This window comes from Myodes glareolus, chromosome 27 (genome assembly GCF_982192425.1).
Source record: "Myodes glareolus chromosome 27, mMyoGla1.1, whole genome shotgun sequence".
In the NCBI taxonomy this organism is placed as follows: Eukaryota; Metazoa; Chordata; class Mammalia; order Rodentia; family Cricetidae; genus Myodes; species Myodes glareolus.
Window position 1 is genome coordinate 39,151,014 of NC_142052.1, and position 21,010 is coordinate 39,172,023.

Sequence of the window (21,010 nt, forward strand, 5' to 3'; positions counted from 1 at the left end):
TCCATATACAAGAATTTATGCCAATGTAATTATCTATAAACAATAATTCACAAATACCAATCTATTATCCCATCATCCAATTTTCCTTTTTTTAAATTATTTATTTAGTATACCAAACATTGGGCGCCAGATAAAGTGCGAAACAATCCCACATCAGTTTGGATTCAAAGGGTTATTTATTTGAGGGGAAAAAATTTACAGAATGCCGTCCTACACGACAGCCAGGAAAGGAGTCTAGTAGCTGGAGCAAGAGAGGGAGTGGAGGGCTGCCACTGCTTTTTAAAGAGAAAGAGACCACACCCCAGTGGGCAGGTATCTCAACGGCTATTGGCTGAAGGAGCTCCCACAGCAGATAAAGAAATAATAGGCTAAAATGGGAGATTATTGAACCTACTTTCAAACTAAAAAAGCAACTACTAGTCTCAAATATTTTACATTGGTATAGATTTTTGTATATTGATATAAATGTAAGGTTATTTTTGCAATATTGAATATATGTTTCTATTCTTGTTTTAAGGTATTGTGCCTATTGCAGATCATTTTAAAAAGTAATATAAAGCTTTAGTCCTTGAAAGCAATTTAGGATAATAAAGAAAAACAGAATAGTAGTTAGTCATCTATAACAATCAAACTTATAGTCATGTTTTCAAGGTCAAATAGAGATATATTTTAAGTAGACAGATGGTCATCAAACACTTTAGAGACCTACAGAATGTACCATTTAAAATGTCTTATTGGCATAGGCTTTTTATGACAGTGGGACACATTTGCTCCTGGCAGCCCCAATTTACTTCAAAAACAGAATGATGGACATTGAAGAACGACCATATAGAGTTTGTTTTCATTTGTGGCAAGGTTAGCCATTGGGCAAGAAACTGCCCTTGCCTTGACTGCTGACAGTATGCTGTCCAAACTGGACAAGCAGGACACAAAAGAAGGTGACTGCCTAACTTTGCCAAGGCAGGTTAGGACAGTCCTTCAAAATTTCTGCTTTACAGAAATCTGTCTGATATTCCAGACTTGTAGGCAGAAAATGGATGCCCCAACATTGTAGAGGAACCTTGGGAGACTGCCCAGTCAGCCAGCTGTCCTTGTTGTTTCTATAGTTTTGGAAGTTCTTTACTCTGCACTTCCTGTCTTCTCAGGTACTATTTCACCCTTCCTGGGTCTCTGATGAGGTTAAAGACTGATAGCTATACCGTTTTCTTTGTTACCAAATTAAAAAAAAAAACTTACATAAGAAATGTAAAGTTTATAAGGTTGAGAAACACAAAAGCTTAAGTTGTTTTAAAGTCTAAAAGGATATTTTTAGGCTAGTAATACAAGTTATGTTAAAAATTGGTTCAGGTATAAAACTTTAGACTCACCAAGATAGGATAGATAATAGATTGTCTTCTCCAAATTTGCCAAATACAAATGGACTGGACATTGTGAATACAATTCTTACTTGATAATTGTTCTTCCTGTATATGGTTTTACTATGCTAGAGCTAAAACCTTTCCTTTTTAGTTAGACAAAAGGGGAAATATTGCAGAATATTTATACTACAAAGAAGAGCCTCTGCCAAAGAAGCCTTCTGGTCAGGTTTTAAAAAGAGCATAGTGGCCAATAGCTAGGCAGGAGAGAATAGACGGAACTTCTGGGGAAAGAGAGGAACTGACAGGGAAGAAGACATGGTAGACTATAGATTAACAGAAGCAGGTTAACTTAAGTTATGACAGCTAATGGGACCAGCCTGAGTTAACGGTCTAACTTTTTATAATTAATAAGAAGTCTCTGTTGTTATTTGTGAGCTGGTGGCCAACAGGGAAAAAAAAAACATCCTACAGTATATAGTTTTCAAAATCATCAGTTCACCACTAAAGCTTTGAGATCCTGGAAATACTAAGTGTTAAGAGCATGAAGCTTCTGGATAAAACAGCAGCATTTTAATAATTATTCTTTTACATTAAAGACATGGGTGTGGTTGTGTAGTGACCAATTTAATTGCATCACTTAAATGGAAACTAGCCGCAGGTGTGAATGATTTCCAAACTGCAGGGGCTCAACACATAGCAGCTGATTTATTGACTCTGCAGGGTTATCGGTGATCCTGACAACTCCAGGTGTGAGCAGCAACCAAGCCTGAGGGCCTTAAACCTCAGCACAGGAGTCTATGGTTTTGATGGCGCGAAGGGTCTTGGACAACCTCCTAGTGGCAGATCAACAAATACATTCAACCAGCCCAGTCAGGTCTGCGCCCGCTATCTCCACTTTAAATGCACATTGAAGGAGAAAGGAACTGAGATATTGGTAAGTATCGTTTTTTTAACTTGTCTCACTATCCAAGGAAATGAAAAATTCTGGAGGAAAAGTGTGAATAGACATGAAAAACTGGGAAGCCAGAAGGCTAAGGTATGGGCTGAGCAACGTGATATGGAAGTCTACTGTGATTGGAAAACAAACAGAATAATCTATCAGCCAAAGGAAAAAAATACCCCTTCACAAAAACACCTCAGCCTATGTAACTCCCACCTTCAGAAAGAAAGAGAACACAGGAACAATACTTGATCTATGGTTTGCCGAGGAAAATGGCAGCTGACGCGGTCACAGCTGGGAAAGCTCATGAGTCACCTTAGTGACAGGAGCAGGGTCCTGAGGGAAGCATCACAAGCATTCTGTTTTCTCCTTCTTCAAGTGGGAAGCAGAATCCTGAAGCTTCCCACTAAAGTTTCCCTGAAAAGTTCTTTGAAACGTCATCAAAGGGGGTATTCAATTAGGTTCACCAACATCAAACAAGGGTCGTTTTACTGCCCAGAGAACAGGGCGGAATTGTGACTTTAATAAGCCATAGACCTTTTATGTAGTAGGCTACTTCCTTTATTAAAACATGTTAAAATATATTCTACAATTGTTTTATATAAAGATAAATCTAATACAAGCCGGACTGTATTCCGACTAAAACACTAAAACATGTGGGCAGATCTCTGTGCCGAAGACATCTGGGCCCTGTCTGAGCCCTGCAAGGCATATCCCTATCCCAGACACACGTATAGAAAATACTTGTATATATTACTTTCACCATTTAAATTCTGCTTTTACCTGGGGGAAGAGTTGGAATACAGGCATTTTCTTTGAAAAAAAATCCAAATTGTGGACACCGTGAGTTTTGAAGGAATTAATTTGTTTTTAACAAGGGGCAGTTATGGTAGCTCCTTAGCTTACCTAACAGCTTACTGCTCACACTATACTGACATCTCTAAGGATATGCATCAACAAATCTAGGCAAATTCATTTTCTACAGACTGTAGGGCCAACATTAATAAATATTAAAATATGCTGAAATGGCGACTTTGCTGCTTTGCTGGCTGAATATTTGTATTAACAGGGGCTAAAATAACAGTACTGGTGTTGCCCTTGGTGTCAACAATGACTGAAATCTTAACAAGCCCGTATATGGTGTGTGTGTGTGTTGTGTATGTATATAAATATAGACTTACACTTAGAGAAAACATTGTAGATTCTCTGAAATATAAACTTGAAGTTAATGTCATTGACTAGTCTCACCAATGTAATAAAATAAAATAAAATAAAATAAAATAAAAATGAGGCTACAGCAAGAAAAGGGAGAAGTTTGTGAGGCAGAGGAACCATCACACAGAATAATTATAAAAACCGTAACACAAAAATGCATTCTATTAGCTATTAATCCGGATGGTTTAAATAAATATAGATACATTTTGGGAAATCCATTAGAAGGAAGTCAGATTATTGCTGCAGTTCCTCCACCCCCCCCACCCCCGGGGTTTATGAAGAAATGTTTGACTGGGCTGTGCACAGAGGGGGCAGGATGAGAGCTGCTCTCCAAGTCCACCTTACCTTGTCTGGCCTCAAACAACGAATGACAAGCATCCTTTGAAAGTCATTGGCTTTATTCTCCCATTCTTCCGGGAACACCTCATGGTGTGGGTCCTAAAATTATAGTAAGTCAGTGCTAGAGATCATCTCTAAAAGCACCAATAGTTTACAAATAATCATATTCGTGGGGAAGACATGATTTTCGAGATCAGAACACTTGTGCAAATATTATTTAAGATGTGGGAAAATTAATGTCAATGTGTATACCTTTGAAATTTCAGAACAAGCTATGTGGTTTCTCTCCATGGCTCAACACAATGAATGCAATTGTCCTTTTAAACTGAAAAGGAATACTCACTAAAAGATACTTCTAGGAATTATTTTCATCAGTAGCAAGGGCGGATCCAAAGCAGACCCAGCCCAAAGGAATGTCGGTCTCACAGTCACAGGACAGGCAGCCAAGAGCACTGCTGGTTAGCCCTGCTGCCAGCCCCTCCCCTGCCCCAGTGCAGCCACTTCCCTCACCCTACCACTGTCTCTATGGAGAGCAGCTACCTACTCAAGAATAGTAAAGCTGGCAAGAGCAGAAACAAAGGCGTAGAAAACAGTAACTGGGAACTGGAAAAATACTAACATTTATGCCAAAGTAAAGCCGGAAAATGTAAGAAATGCTACTTCTCTTAAAAAGGGAAACAAACTGTTTTATGGCATGTGTTAACTTCCAGGATCTAATTAGAAAGTCGGAGCTTCATAAAAACTGTTTTGAAATGCCAGCTTTCCCCGTTCTTCCAATTATAAAAGTATTCGCGAGCTCATACTCCACATTCAGAAAATCTAAGCGGTTGTTTGGTAAAATGTTAGTTCATCTCCTGTAATGATTGCTCCAATTTAGGTGGAAATGGAAGGAAACGCTTGCTGAGGAAATTCAGCAAAACATTTCTAAAGGCCATGTGGCTCAAATCTTCATATCTTTGGAGTTTGGGTAGAATTAGAAACAGGGCCATTGTCTTAGACAGTGAAGGATAAAAGGAACCAAACTGTGTTTTAACCACTGACCGGTTGCAGAAAGCTATGAAATCTTGCCTGTGTACAAGGTAAGGATGTGCTTTGTGACATTATTGGCTTCTTCATTTAAAAGCGTTGGAATAGCAAAAAGGTGACCACGTACCAAGCTGTCGTACACTTTCTTCCATCCATCCTTCAGGCGCACAAACTCCCTGCGAATGGTCTTGAAGGCGGGTAAGTCGTCTAGGCGGCAGATCTCGTCCCAGGACTTCTGAGGAAGCCACGGGCAAGGGTTGGTATAAGGATTGTCCAGCCCAATGCCACCCGTGAGCAGAAACCTCCACTCGGCCTTGTTGATCTGCAGAACAGAAACACCGCAGAGTCACAGAAACTCTTCCTGGTTAGTTTACGTCACGGCAGAGCAGTGGGGTCCTTTCAGAGTCTCGTGAAATCCCACGGCTGCCATGGAGGTCTATGGAGTCACGAAAACTCCGAGTACCGAATAGGAGCAGTAAAAACATAGCTCCATCTAAATAGCTACTTTTCAGTCATTTTCTCTAGAATTAATAGCTTAAAAATGAAGGCCTGAATAGATTCTACTTGAATAATAGATGTTCCTCAAAAACGGTTGCTTACAGTCCCAAATATTGGCTCTGAAAATTCATAGAAAGGTAGGGTAACGAAAATCCACCATATTTCCATTTATTCTCTATAAAATATAGGGAGTTACTATGAAGCATGTACAAGAAATATAACGAAAAATAATAAACATTTTTCCCAATTCCATCAAGATATGACCATATGAAACTTTATCAATCTTAAAACAAATACATGAAAAGACTATGATGTTTCCTTCATAAATAAATAAATAAATAAAGTACTTCCTATCTTTTAGATAAAGAGAATTTAAAATTAGGTCACATTTGCACGCAATCATTAAAGTAAAATGGTTAGATTTGGGTAATTTTCTTGAAAATGAGAATAAATTATTTAGCAACATTAAATGTTAAATGCATGGTCACATGAGAATCCAATAGAAACACTTTTTTTTGGTTTTTTTTTAACACAGGATACTGCTACGTAGCTCAAGCTGTCCTCAGATTCGCTGTACAGCCTAGACTGCACTCAGACTTGCAATCCCCCTGCCGTAGCTGCCCAAGTGTGGGGATTACAGTTGTGTACTCCACCAGATTCTTAAACTGAAACACGTAAAAGTTTGCATGACAGTAACATACTCCTACTTTACTACTGTGAGAATCAGCCTTGCCATGTCTTGCTTTGTTTCCAGTCTTCATCCTATGCATATATACATATATATGAATCTGTACCCATGCAGATTAGCAAAGTAAAAATAAATCAATGATCTCACGATAGTGTTGCATAGCCAGACAAGCAACGTTCATCAGGTTTGGAGGACCCTGAAGACGGGCTCCTTGCTCATGGTAAACTCTAGAGCCCACCTTCAATGTTACCACATGAAAGTGTGGAGATTCCTGAGCTTTGCTGAGGCTTATTCTGGGAAGGCTATGCCACCTGATGATAAGAATTCAATTTCTACCTCTGACCAGGGATACAGTCATGATCGTCTAACCGGCCCCAAAGATTAGAGCATTATGTACTATTATCTCCTCCTTTAATAGTTAATACACTTGGGCCTAGAGTTGCGATCCCTCTGCGTGAATTCTTTAGTTGTATTATCGAGACACAGGGACGCTCAGACACTGCCATCACGTCAGGGTATGTCCCTAAGGCCGTCTTCCTGTACCACGAGCATCTGTGTCCTACAGACGGGACCCCCACTAACCGCATTGTCGTGTATCAGCAGGTTCACGGTGAGGCAGAAGGAGAACAGCATCTTGTCCTTCTCAAAGAGCGAGCGGCAGATGTTGACGTAGAGCGAGTACGTGAAGTGATCCCTCAGGATCTGAAGCCTGAGGAAAAACACAAAGGTGGGGGAGGAAGCAGAAACGTGGTCACCATGAGGAAAATGCTGAGACCGCGCAGTACAGATCTGAGACTGCGCAGTACGGACTGTTAGATGTCTGTTCTCATCCAAACAGTCAAAGACCTTCACTCCTTGGGTCCGCCTGTTTGAGAACTGGACACATTAGCATTTGAATTGAATTGTATTTTACTCTTGACTGTTCTTTATGTATACAGTACAGTATGCTGCCTCCATGTATGACTGCATGCCAGGCCAGAAGAGGGCACCAGATCTCATTGTAGATGGTTGTGTGCCACCATGTGGTTGCTGGGAATTGAACTCAGGACCTCTGGAAGAACAGTCAGCATCCTTATCCTCTGAGCCATCTCTCCAGCCCCCCTCTTGACTGTTCTTTAACTTAATCTTTCAGCTAGAAAAAAGTGCTCGGCATCTTAATCCATTAAACCTTTACAGATTTTTAACTACAACTACAAAGAACTGTATTAGGGGGTAAGATCTGGCCTCTTTACAAAGTGAGGACTATATATATATATATATATATATATATATATATATATATATATATATATATATATATCTTATATGAAATGAATAAAATTAATAACTTGCATGAAACTAATGGCAAAGCCCAATGCTGTGCTACAATGCACGTGGATCTATCAAAGGTAGACAAACCAGTCTATTTGATTAAACTGCATTTCTCTTTGCCACACAGAGAAAACATGGACCTATGAACAATCTGTGGAATGTGTGTGAGCCACAGCCGTAATAATTCCCAATGTCGATACAATGCTTCATCCATTTGAACATAACCGTTACATGAAATAACCACTGGAATAAAAATTGTAAGATACATTCATTGTGCAGACATAAAAACTATCATTTTAACTCCTGCTGACAGAAGCCTTTGTAGAGAGCTAATGACTCCGTGGACTAATGGTTCAAACCTTCTAAGCAGATCAGTTACCTGAGGGAAAAGACAACAGAGATTATGAATGATCAAAATTATACTGGCATTTCTCAGTGGATTAAGGAAAGCGCATCCCCCGCCCCCGCTCCCAGTCTGTGACAAGGTCGTAGCTATTTCTGGACCATTGTCCTTGGTTTTGACTCAATTGGTGTTTTCTCTTTCACGTCTCCCTTGGCTCACTTCCTTAACTATTTGATCCCACGCCAGCACTGCCATCACGAGAATGTCAACACATAGGTGCATCTTCTCTCCAGCTGAGAATCTGAAACCAGCGTCACGAGACAGAAGTCCTTGAAATGCGACTGAGTTTCACCTTTAAAATAAACGCTCTATTCCTGCTTCCACTGTCATGTCAGTGGGTCCTTTCACACGTGAAATCTGTCTGTCCTGTAGTAGCATAATAGAAGGTGATTCAGAATTGGTCTTCCTAGAACAGAGTTAAAAAGTGTATACTCGGAGACAAGTTTCCTCTTGTAGATAAGAAGAGCAAGGGGAAATCATCCTGACGATCAAAATGCTAAAGGGGAGGGAGCAGACAGCCCACACTGCCAGCAGCCTCTAGCGACCCCTTGTACTGTTAGGAACCTCAGCTCAGGCCAAACCCAAATTCCTGGCCTCAATACTAAATCAAATTTCGGGACTGGCTAGTCTATGAAGCAGAGCTGGTGACTTTATTAAAGATATTTTAATACGGGCTTAGCATGAAGATTGGGAGACACCCCCTGGAGCTTCCCAGAGGAGAGAGGCAGAGTGGGACAGACAGGCCTAGGCACAGACAGGTTTCTCAGCATTGGCCATAACCATTTTCGTGGTTCTCAGACTGTATCTCAAAGGGGTCCCAAAAGGGTTGTTGTTGTTGGTGGTGGTGGTGGTGGTGTGTGTGTGTGTGTGTGTTTCTCTCGTACTATGATTGATAGGGAGGTGGCTCCACAGGTGCCTTGAATGGGACAATCTGGAGTCCCTGGTATTGCCCAGGTGTCTCTATAAACGGGGCTTCCAGCATAACTTCTAGAAAACTGCTGCTTCTAGCTGGGAAGGGAGAAAGACCTTACGCAGCCGTTAGCGGTGCTGGACTTGTCGCCCTGCTGCTGGGGATGGCTTCGTTTTCCTCTCACCTTGCCCTTGCCTCATCCTTCCTCTAAAAGCATTAGAAGTTCAAATTCAGCCTCACTAGTGATAAAGTATAGATTAAAGTACTAAGTTCAAATGATCTATTCCAGTGGGGCTAAAAGATTAAAAATCATTATTCAGTGTTACTGAGTGATAATAGGAGACAATTGAGGATTCTCTAATGGAGCTATATATTTGAATAAACCTATAGGAAAGGAAATTAAGTGAGGAAAATAGTTAACAGTGTGGATATTTGTCATTATAACAATATTTATAAGACTGATTCGTCTTATCAAATTACATATACAACATAGTCTATTGTACACCAACTACAAATTGTGTTACAGAGGAACATTGATAGAAGAAAGGGAAATAAAACACTCCATGTACATGCATGAGCACACATATGTGCACATATATGTACCTGCACATACATACATATGTAAATAAAGCTGTCATTTGGCCCCTTTAATAAACAATACCCTACTTAGATCTTTCTCTCTATTCGTTTGTTTGCGATCATTCTCTTTCATCTTTGATGAACAGTTAGCTTTTGGATTGAAAACTCTTGAGATTGACAACTTCTGCTGGGGACAAACGATGAGAAGGACAAGCTAGAAGGCGTCTGGGCTATCAAGACAGTGCCTACGAATGTCTGCCCCCTGTCACTTCCATTCCCGAGGCTCCTCCCACCACAGATGTACATGAATCTGTACCAAAGACAATCCACAGGGATGCTCAGGGCGGCAAACACTCACTGTGACCCTAGACTGGAAGCCAAGATTCTCAAGAGCAGAATAAAGTATTTACGTCAATACTTTCCGGCAAAGTGTCAGGACAAGGAAATATTTAAACATTAAAGGGGGCGGGCTTCTTTCTCCTGCTGAAGGCAAAGAGACAACCTCCCTCTCCCTCTTTTTTCTTAGAGCCTCACATGACAGAATCCAAAACTGTCAAGTATTTTCTGCTCTCTGACACTTTTACGCTTTGGGATGCTATTCCTTGCTGTCTGTGTGTGAGAGAGGTAAGTGTTGGTGTACATGGGCCACAGACTGCCTGTGGAGCTCAGAGGACAACTTTCGGGAACCTGCTCTCTCCTGCCACCATGGGTTTTGTGATGGAGCTCAGGTCAGGCTTGCAAAGCAGGGGGTTCTTCCTAAAGAGCGGCTGCGTCAGCAGTGCCAGCGGGCTACAAGAGTAACTCAAAGTCATCAGTGGCCCTCGTATATACGAATGATAAATGGGCTGAGAAAGAGATCAGGTGAACAACATCCTTCACAATAGCCACAAATAATATAAAATACCTTGGGGTAACTCGAACCAAGCAAGTGAAAGACTTGTATGACAAGAACTCCCAGTCTTTGAAGAAAGACACTGGAGAAGATGTCCGAAGACGCAAAGCTCTCCCATGCTCACGGAGCAGGGGGATTAGCCCAGTAAACACGGACATCTTCCCAAAAGTGATCTACAGATTCAACGCAATCCCCGTCAAAATTCCAACACTATTCTTACAGATCTTGAAAGAACAGTATTCAATTTCATATAGAAAAACAAAACAAAACAAAACAAAACCCAGGATCGCTAAAACAATTCTGTACAATAAAAGAAATTCCAGAGGTATCACCATCAGTGATTTCAAGCTCTACTACAGAGCTATAGTAATGAACACAGCCTGAAATTTGCATAAAAACAGATGAATTATTGGAATCAAATCGAAGACCCAGACCTGTAAATCTACCACCTATGAGCTCCTGATTTTCAACAGAGAAGTCAAAATTACACATGGAAAAAAGAAAACATCTTCAACAACTGGTGCTGGCATAACTGAGTATCAACATGTAGAAGAATGCAAATAGATCCCTATCTATCACCCTGCATAAAACTCAAGTCCAAGTGGATCAAAGACCTCAACAGAAATCCAGTTACACTGAACCTGATAGAAGAGAAAGTGGGGACTAGCCTTGAATGCATTGGCACAGGAGACCACTCCCTGAACAGAACACCAATAGCATGGGCACCAAGATGGATAATTAATAAATGGGACCCCATGAAACTGAAAACCTTCTGTAAGGCAAAGGACAACATCAATTGGACAAAACGGCAGCCTACAGAATGGGAAAAGATCTTCACCAAACCCACATCTGAGAGAGGACTGATTTTCATAATATATAAAAAAACTCAAGAAATTAGACATCAAAAAACAAATAATCCAATTTAAAATGGGGTACATATCTAAACATAAGGATCTCAAATGGTTGAAAAACACTTAAAGAAATGTTCAATATCCTTTAGCCATCAGGGAAATGAAAATCAAAACAACTGAGATACCATACCATCATACACCTGTCAGAATGGCTAAGATCAAAAACACTGATGACAGCTTATGCTGAAGAGGAAGTGGGGTAAAGGGAACACTCCTCCATTGCTGGTAGGAGTGCAAACTTGTACAGCCACTTTGGAAATCAGTATGGCGATTTCTCAGGAAATTGAATATCGATCTACCTAGAGACCCAGCTATATCACTCTTGGGTATATATACCCAAAGGATTTCCTAACATATCACAAGGACACTTGCTCAACTATGTTAACAGCAGCATTATTCGTAATAGCCAGAATCTGGAACCAACCTAGATGCCCCTCAACTGAAGAACGGTTAAAGAAAATGTGGTACATTTACACAATGGAGTGTTGCTCAGCTGTTAAAAACAATGACATCTTGAAATTTTCAGGCAAATGGATGGAACTAGAAGAAAAATCATCCTGAGTGAGGTAATCCAGACCCAGAAAGAAAAAATATGGCATACACTTACTTATAAGTGGATATTAGATGGATAGATAATCATACTACAATTCACAGACCCAGAGAGCCTAAGTAACCAGGAGGGCCCAATGGGAGAACACAGGGAGCTAAGCAGGAGAGATCTTACGGACGGACTGGGGGTAGGAGGATGAGAACATGAGGGGTTTGGTTGGGGTGGGTAGAGGAGGGAGAATACTGAAAGAGATGACTGGAAAGGGGGGCATTTTGGAGTCAGGTAGAAGCCTGGCACAAAGGAAACCCAGGAACCTACAGGGATGACCCCAGCTAAGACTCCCAGTAATAGAGGATATGTAGCCTGAACTGGCCATCTCCTGTGACAAGGCAAGACTCCCAGTGGAGGGACTGAGAAATCAAACCTAGCCACTCAACCTTTCGCCTCCAATCTGCCCTGCCTATGGGATGTGCTGGAGTAAGGTTGGTGCAGAGATTGTGGGAGTGGCCAACCAATGACTGGTCCAGTTGGAAACCCATGTTAAGAGAGCAAGCCCACCCTGATACTGTTTGGAGGGCCAGGACCCAGAGACTGGATGGCCCAGAGACCTAGGATGGAACCAAACATGATTGGAGGGAAAAGAATGCCAATGTAACAAAGCCTAATAATATTCTGCTCTACTCATAGATTGGTGACTACCCCAATTGTCATGAAAGAGCCTTCACCTGGTATCTGATGCACAGACAAACATTAGCCCAAGCCCAGGGAATCCTGCTAAAGACAGGGAGAAAGGATTGTACAAGAGCATCACAAGAAAATCCACAGAATCAGCTAACCTAGGCTCACAGGCACTCGCAGAGACTGAACCAACAATCAGGGAGCCTGCATGGGACCGACCTAGGCCCTCTACATATATGTGACACTAGTGTAGCATGGTTTACTAGTGAGACTCCTCACAATGGAAGCAGGGCCTGTCCCTAACGCTTTGGTTGACTTTGGGACCCTATTCCTCATACTGGGTCGCCTTGCCCAGCCTTGTCACAAGGAGAGGTACTTAGTCTTCCAGTAACTTGATATACCATGCTTTGTTGATACCCATGGGAGGCTGGTACCTCTCTGAACAGAAACAGAGGAGGAGTGGATGGGTGGGGAAGAAGGGAAGGAGGGAGGGATGGGAGGAGAGAAGGGAGGGGAAACTGTGGTCGGGATGTAAAATAAATTAATTAATTTAAAAATCACTCCGAAACCTAGTTGGAACTTACTTTATTATTGTTGTTGTTGTTGTTGCTACTGCTGCTGCTTCTGTGGCTGTTGGTGTTGTTATTATTTATGGTTTTTCAAGATTAGGTTTCTTTGTGTAGCCTGGGCTGTCCTGCAACTGGCTCCATAGACGAGGCTGACTTTGAACTCACAGAGATCTGCCTGCCTCTGACTACTCAAAAGTTGGAATTAAAGATGTGTGCCCACCACTGCTTGGCAGGACTTGCTTTAAGACCCAGGTCTCAAATGTCTGCCAAGGCCCAGGAGGTCACTGCATTGAAACAAACCCAATGCCTGCGGAAGACCAGGGGCCTAGCTTCAGCAGGCCCCTTGCTTTAAGATGCAAAGTGGTCTCCTCTTACGTGAGTGTGAAGAGTTTGTTCTTTCTCCCGATAAAGTTAATTTCTAACACAGATGGTCCCTCAGTTAGCAGAGTGAGGATGAACTAAGTGTGGCTTTCTGCTCGGTTACTAAAAGGGGCGAGATGCCTTTCTGTTTTTACGATCTCTCTGCAGATTGCCTGAGATGTGTAGCACACTCTGGTTTAATGCTGATTCAGTTTTTCAATGACTTTCTGTCTCTAATGCCTTTCTGGAGAGGGTGCCAGGGTTAGGAGAAGATTTAGATTTTAATTATCCTTCCCTAACAGTAGACGCGCAACGGAGAACTATTTAAAGAGGAAAGCAAAAACAAAACTAAACAAAACAAAAAAAAACCCGCTGCGCTATACGAAATGATCGGCTTAGGTTCCATCGGTAAGGGGTTGGGTGCAGAACGCCAGCCCAGGAAAACACATATAGTGATTCTATTTAGACGAGCTTCTAAAACAGGGGAACTGATCTGCAGTGCTGCAAGCTGGACAGCAGCTGTCTTGGGGGAGGGAAAGGGATGAGAGGTGGCTTCCGGGATGCTGAGGATGCTCTCTGTCTTGTTGGGGGGCGGGGCACAAGGATGCTCCCTGATGAAAGCTCCCTCAGGAACAATTTTAATGCATCTTCTCTATTAGTCTTCCTATACTTCTCATTTACAGTAGCCGCACATACAGTTTTCCTTGCTCACAGATAAAAACATTTTAACTACAAGTAAAAAGCTGTGTTTGCTTTCTACATTGTTTTCCAAAACTCATATTAAGGAGAAAGGGATTTGATTTCTTTGAATTTCAAGGGCTTTACTTCTAGTGTGAAGAAACAAGCACCTTGGACAAGTTCTAATCTGGTATAACAAGAAAAATGAAGTATAAAAAAAGCTCAAAGCATGGAATCATTACAGCTTTTCAATCTTATGCCAAAAAAAAAAAAAAAAAAGAAGTTCATTTCGGGGCAGTCAGAGAATTTTCTCCACCTAGATTCCAGCAAACACCTAGACTTTAAACTACACAGACGACAACATCTGATGGCCAGTGTGCTAAACAAGACTGAGATTAGGGGCTGCAGAGAAAAGGAGACGACTCCAGGTGAACACACTTGTCCTCTAATCCCCACACATGTGCTATGACAGCTTCCTGCCCGCACAAGCATCTCTTTCTTCCTCTCTCTCTCTCTCTCTCACACACACACACACACACACACACACACACGCCAACACACACACATACAAACATACTAGCCCTCTCTCTCTCTCACACACACACACACATACCAGCTCTCTCTTTCTCGCTCTCTCTCTCACACACACACACACGCCAACACACACACATACAAACATACCAGTGCTCTCTCTCTCTCTCTCTCTCACACACACACACACACACATACACACACACACACACGCCAACACACACACATACAAACATACCAGCTCTCTCTCTCTCTCGCTCTCTCACTCACTCACTCACACACACACACACACACACACACACACACACACACCCCGAGGAAACTAAGATCCTGTCTCAGGACCTAAAATCCAGCGTAGAAAACAGATGTGTCTATCTAACTACTAGAAACATAGGGAAACTTTGAAAAGATCACCTACAATTTTGTTTTCCTTCAGTAATCCTCACGAACTTGAAAACTTCCAGAACAGAAAACAAACACCCCAAATAAACATCAAACTAAAACATGCCTCTCGCTGACAAGTCCAATCAATGTTATCCTTATGTCGACTTAAGGTTAAACAAGATCTTGATACTTGGATGTTTTTATACCCTGGTAAACGGTAAATAAGACCCTCTCTATGGGTAATCACTGTGTGAAAAGCTGTGTGGTTACCATAGTCAACAGCAGATATTTGCGTTAGCCCTGGTACCTGGCAGAGTTCCCCAGCTGGACACCCAAATGCGAACCTTCAGTTTGGGAGGTGGCTCAGAGTCCACTTGTCGCGGGAGGATACAGCTCCTCCCTCCATTCCTGCGGTCAACAGGTGTCCCGCAGATGGGAACGAGCGCTAACCGCCTCCTTTTTCTAAGATGGTATGGCAGCCCTATAGCTATGCCAAGAGGCGTTTCCCAGACTGGAGTTACAGGCATCTGCTCTGTTTCCGGCTCCAAGATGCACCGAGCTCCCTTTAGGCTCAGGACTGTGAGGCTCATGCCGTCCTGGATCAATAACCCAAGCCATCCTTCCCTCTAACTTAGTATCAACCAGCACTTCCCTGATGTACCTTTTCGGCAGGATTTCTGATTTCTCCGAGTTCTCGATGGACAGGATGAAAAGGTTAATGAACCAGGTCAGGGAGTACTGGTACATGGGCTCAATGTTGGCCAAGTCGGCAATGGAGAAGAAGAGGATGGACGAGTGGACGGCGATGGGGCGGTAGCCCATGCGGGTGTTGTCGATCTTTTTCTCCGTCTCCTCGGCTACTTCCTGCTTTTGAGAAATCTCGTTAGCCAAGGCCTTGGAGGAAGACAATATCTTAATCGCCGTCTCATCTTCTAGTATATTGCCTTCTGACGACGAAAGGACTTCTAAAATCTTGTCTTCGATTTCCTTTAGCTGCCTGGAATGAAGCACAGCCTTCTCAGGACAAAGAGAAACGGCCTCGAAGTCATTTCAAATAGGCGGTCTTTTCTCAGAAACAGAGACAAAGTAACCTAAAGAAATGCACCACGTCATGAAAAATATCTGGAAAGGGATGCTTCGAAATTAATTTCGTGTCTTGTAAAAGGTCACGAAGACACCGCTTCCCTGCTCCAGCTCCCTTGCTAATGTTGGTTCATGTGCCGCCTTGAGAGAAATGTGGCCAGTCAGGGTCCTCTGCCACCCTGGACCTCAGCTACATTCACTCCACTGCCGAGAGCTTCGCTGTGATAGAGACGCTATCAGCAGAAAGTGGGAAACTGAGTTTGTGCTTCCATCACACCCTGCTCCAAAGAACACGGGTCACCTCGGCTACACAGTGAACAGAAACTTCCAGGCAGTGCCTATGCTGAGGGACTGAAACCCACGTCCGAGTCTGTGGCAAGTCTCCTAGCTTTCCTGGTGTCTGAGAAAAGGATTCAGGAATGTAGCTCTCCAGATTAATACAGAGGCTCTATAGCCGCTGCATTACAAAATTTTCCATTGGCGGAGAGGAGCTGGAGAGAAGGCTCAGCAGTTAAGAGTGCTTTGCTCTTCTGGAGGACCCAAGTTCAGTTCCCAGTACCCACACCAGGTCACTCACAACTGCCTGTGACTCCACTTCCAAGGGTTCCTATGCCTTTCCACCCTTTCCTGGCCTCCAAATGCAACCACCTACGTGGCACACAGACACTTATATAAATAATTATTAAAAAATACACCTTTAAAGCAAATTCTGATTTGGGACACCTGTTCAAACTAAATAGATGCTTAAATGGAATTGAGTTTATTATAATCACAAAATAAATACTAATTCTGCATTTCATGGTTTCGAACCTTTTGTTCTCAGCTCCCTGCAGTATCAGGGCTTGCTTTTCTTCTTCAAGGTCTGGTCTTTCCCGGGCCACCACGATTCCCAAAAGCTGATCCTGCATTCCCTCTGGAGTTATCATGAAGTTCAACAATGTGACCTACAAGTCAAAGAAATTATTTTGAACATTCATTGTGTTTTGTTTTTTTTTCCCCCAGTAAGAAAGCTTCTGTGTGTGTGACTCAGGGTTTCGTCCGTAAAACACATATTGTATGAAAACAGAATTCATAGAGAGCAGAGCCAAAGGTATGGGCAAGCTCGACTGTTGCTTTAAAAAACCCACAAAAGTTTGTGACGGTCAGAAATCGAACACTTAGAACAGTTCGTTTATTCCCAGTTCAAACTGCTCCAATTTCTGTCGATTTTAAACAGCAATCAATGAGAATGAGGTTGGAAAGCGTCTTAATACAGGCTGGACTGATTCTCTTTTTAAGGCTCCTAGAGGTGTATAGCAAACAATCTTGAGAGAACTATTTTTATGCTAATGAGTCTTTTATGTTACGGAGCCACGATCCTGCAGAAAGAAACACTGGGAAATTTACATTTTAATAGTGCCCATCAAGGGCTGTCTGCAGAGGTCCACTCCATCCAGGTACCTAATTAGCTGGAGTGGGGGTGTGGTTGTACACCCGTACTTACAATCCTCCCTTTCCTGGTGCTTCCTGACAGATATGTTAACAGTCTATATAAAAAACTATTGACGGTCCCTGCCAGCTCTGGAATGATCTCCATGCTTCACACTTCCACTCCCTGAAAATGCACTAACATTTCTATGCTCCTCTCTGGGTTTCACATCCCAGCCCAGCCCTCTGTAACCTGCTCCCTTCCCAGCCCTCTGTAGCGACCAATGCGTGCAGCAACGCAACAGCAGCGCAGCAACGGGACAGCAGCGCAGCAACGGGACAGCAGCTGTCTAGTTCTGGCCACCGAGAATCCAGAAGCCAACGGACACCTCCTTGAGCTTGGCTTCCTTTGAAAGTCTCGCGTGATTATTATTATTATTATTTTTTTTTTTTTGTATATTTGCCAGTGTGCTGCCTGCACGCCTTAGCATCTGCAACCTCATCTTCAGCCTCCACGGCTTCCTTTCACGCCTTTTACTTGTCTACAGGCGAGCTGATGGTGGAATCCATAAGGAAGGGCTGTTAAATGCCTCCCTGCACTTCAGCACAGGTGCCATTGAACACCCTGACTCTGGTAACACAGGGGTGCCAGGTGCTGACCCACCTCCTCCTGGACACATTCCAGCACATTCCACCCCTCCCCCCACAGCTCCCTGTGCTTCTTAATTGGCTCCTAACTTCTCAGGGCACACACGTGACTAGGCGCAGTCACCGCGGCTTGAGTGAAGGCAGCTCTAGCCTAGGGATTGTCTGTTACTTGACTTTGTAAGAGGGGCCAATGCTAGCTAGCTGGCTGTGGAGTTGTTTCCTGTTATTTCTAGCTCCTAAAATTTTAACCAGTTCATGATTATTTCCAAAGAAACTTCCTAGAATACAATGAATCAGGCTGTATGCTAGGAGGAAGAAAAAGCAGACAGTCTGGTGTGGGAGGTCCTTCTGTCTGTGTGTTGCTTTTCTTGGTTAATGAATAAAGAAACTGCCTTGGCCTGTTGATAGGGCAGAACTTAGGTGGGGGGGAGGAGGAACTGAATGCTGGGAGAAAGAAGGGCGGAGTCAGAGACGCTATGGAGCCGCCAGAGTCAGTCGTGCTGGAACTTTGCTGGTAGGACACGACCTCGTGGTGATACACAGATTAATAGAAATGGGTTAAATTAAGATGTAAGAGTTAACCAATGAGAAGCTAGAGATAATTGACCAAGCAGTATTTAATGAACACAGTTTCTGTGTGATTATTTTGGTTCTGGGAGGCTGGGACGAGCAAGCGACTTGCTACTCCTTGCACCAATAGTCTTTTTGTTCACTTGGGGAGGTGGTTTGAATGGGCGTGCCCCTCCACCCCCATAGACTCACGTGTTTGAATGCTTGGCCTATAGGGAGTGGCACTATTCGTGGTGGTTGTTGGAGTAGATGTGGCCTTGATCGTGGAAGTGTGTCACTGTGGAGGCAGACTTTGAGGTCTCATGTATGCTCATACTACGCCCAGTGTGAGACACAGTTCACTTCCTGTTCCCTCCAGATTAAGATGGAGAACTCTCAGCTTCTTCTCCAGCACCGTGTCTGCCTGCATGCCGCCATGCTGCTAGCCATGACAGCAATGGACCAAACCTCTGAACTATAAACCAGCCCCAATTAAATGTTGTCCTTTTAATAATAATAAGAGTTGTTATTGTCACGGTGTCTCTTCACGGCAATAAGGGCTTGCTGGTCAGAGGTCACAGTCTACCATGGCTTGGCAGCTTCTTCCAAAGTTTATCGAGATGGGGAGCCCCCCTACTCCCCAGCAGGACTTCCTGCTCTCTACCTGCCCTTACCTGGAGAATTCCCCCGAACCTACAGGAATGACTGTATCTGAAAGCTGCCTCTAAGCCTGGACATCTGATTTATCTCTCGGGTGACTCTTCCTGCTAGATGTCTTCCCCATGCTGCACACATGGTAACCCAGACTTAGACTATGAGTTTTGCTGTAGGGCACTGCTGCCACAGGCGAAGCCTTATGATAGGAAGGTGCCACTCAGCACAAATTAGGGTTTGTCCCCAGGCTCCCTGATCCTCTGTATTTCCTAGACTCTGGAATAAAGCTGAGCTGGTTCACTGAAGACATCTCTTGGGACCTTCTCTGTCGTACTCACAGCTCTCCGAACCCCGTCCCCCACTTCTGCTCTCCCCACCCTCACGGCCCAGTGTGACAACTATCCCGAGGAAGAAGCAGAACCACAAGAAACTCTTCCTAAGAGCTGACTACGCAGAGCACAAATGACGTCCGGTGGACAAGGAACTAAAAGCGGTAAATATTCAGGGTATAAAGGAAAGGTGTCTAATCCAAGCTGCAGTGACAAAGGGAGGCTGACCTATGACTCCAGAAACGGCGAGCAGAGAGCTTAGGGACAAACAGACAATGGAATAGGCCGGGCAGTGTCAGCACTGCTGGCTGCCGCCGTCTTGCAGAATTGGGAAGCCAGGAGGAGTGTCTGAATTTCCATCTCCAGAGCCTTTCTGACTTGGTCTGAGGTGGACCCATGCCTTTGGTAGATGATATGAATGTACAGCCAGGGCCGAGGAAGACTCTAGGCAGAGGAAACAGCACAGGAAGGCAGTGGGAAAGGCGGGCACATGAGCGAGCTGAGAGCAGGAATTCCCTCGTTCCAATGTGGAGAGCATGTGGTTAGAGCCCATTTCCAGGCCACCGATAAATGAAGGTGTTATTCTTTGCTATCACTTTAAGAACTAACCACGCCCACCCTAGCCACTTTGAACCCCCCCCCCACCCCGCCGCCCTCTCTCTCTCTCTCTCTCTCTCTCTCTCTCTCTCTCTCTCTCTCTCTCTCTCTCGGCGCGTGTGTGTGTGTGTGTGTGTGTGTGTGGGTGGGTGCGTGCGCGTGTGCGTGTGTGTGTATGTGTGTGTGTGTGTCTTTGTTTTATGTTTGTCTATATCTCCCTTTTTAAGTAATAAATGTCTAGCTTTATGTATAGCCTTATGTCCATGTACTCTGCCGTTCACCGTATCCAGCCGCCTGACTCTGCCGCTCGCCCAGGGACCCTGTACTGCTCCGGCGGCAGCTTCTGCCTGGTTTGCAGGCCACCTGGGCCATCAAAACATATTCTTTTTAAAAAGAACAAAAGAAGGGAAGTAGTTTCTATCATGCAGAGCCAAGAACCAGCATTTTCCTTATTGTTTACAATGTCACAAATTATTTCTCTAGCCTTGAAAATGCTGTAAGATTTCAGGAACTGCCAGCAGCCATTTCTCACTAGGAACCACCCATCTAACCTCAGGTGACAACACACAACACAACGCAATATATCACAGCTATGTGTTGACCATTTTGCCCAAAAGATTGAAATATATTTCATATCGCAACTTACCTAGATCATTGCAGCAAAAATTGCTATTTTGTCATGTCTTAATATGAGGATTTTTTAGTACTAGAGAATTAGCAGGAAAGAGAAACCCAGTGAGCAAATGTGTAATGTGTCACAGTCAAGCACACACTCAGCTTATTGGAGAGATAATTTGCATAGTAAGGTGGCATTATTTTGGTTTTAAGACACCCAGGCTCTAACACTCCAAGAGGCCTCTTACATGGACTAGAAAAAAAGCACATTATAAAAGCCGGCATGCAGGTCAACGGAATAGAATTGA

General features: G+C 43.3%; 1 protein-coding gene and 1 long non-coding RNA gene across 3 annotated transcripts in view; one reads left to right on the plus strand and one right to left on the minus strand.

The window, feature by feature from the left end:
• Dnah7 (dynein axonemal heavy chain 7) overlaps window positions 1-21,010 on the minus strand; it is a 209,756-nt gene that overhangs the window by 39,670 nt on the left and 149,076 nt on the right. For both annotated transcript variants that reach the window (XM_087902284.1, XM_087902283.1), the window contains 5 exons: window positions 16,714-16,847; window positions 15,482-15,817; window positions 6,647-6,773; window positions 5,006-5,200; window positions 3,859-3,951 (listed from right to left, as the gene is read on the minus strand). In XM_087902284.1, the coding sequence (XP_087758410.1) occupies window positions 3,859-3,951; window positions 5,006-5,200; window positions 6,647-6,773; window positions 15,482-15,817; window positions 16,714-16,847 (885 nt within the window). The remainder of the gene's footprint in view (window positions 1-3,858; window positions 3,952-5,005; window positions 5,201-6,646; window positions 6,774-15,481; window positions 15,818-16,713; window positions 16,848-21,010) is intronic.
• On the plus strand, window positions 18,405-19,466 carry LOC146889391 (uncharacterized). The gene is made up of 2 exons (XR_015000085.2): window positions 18,405-18,472; window positions 18,744-19,466. It is a non-coding gene; the product is annotated as an uncharacterized LOC146889391 (long non-coding RNA).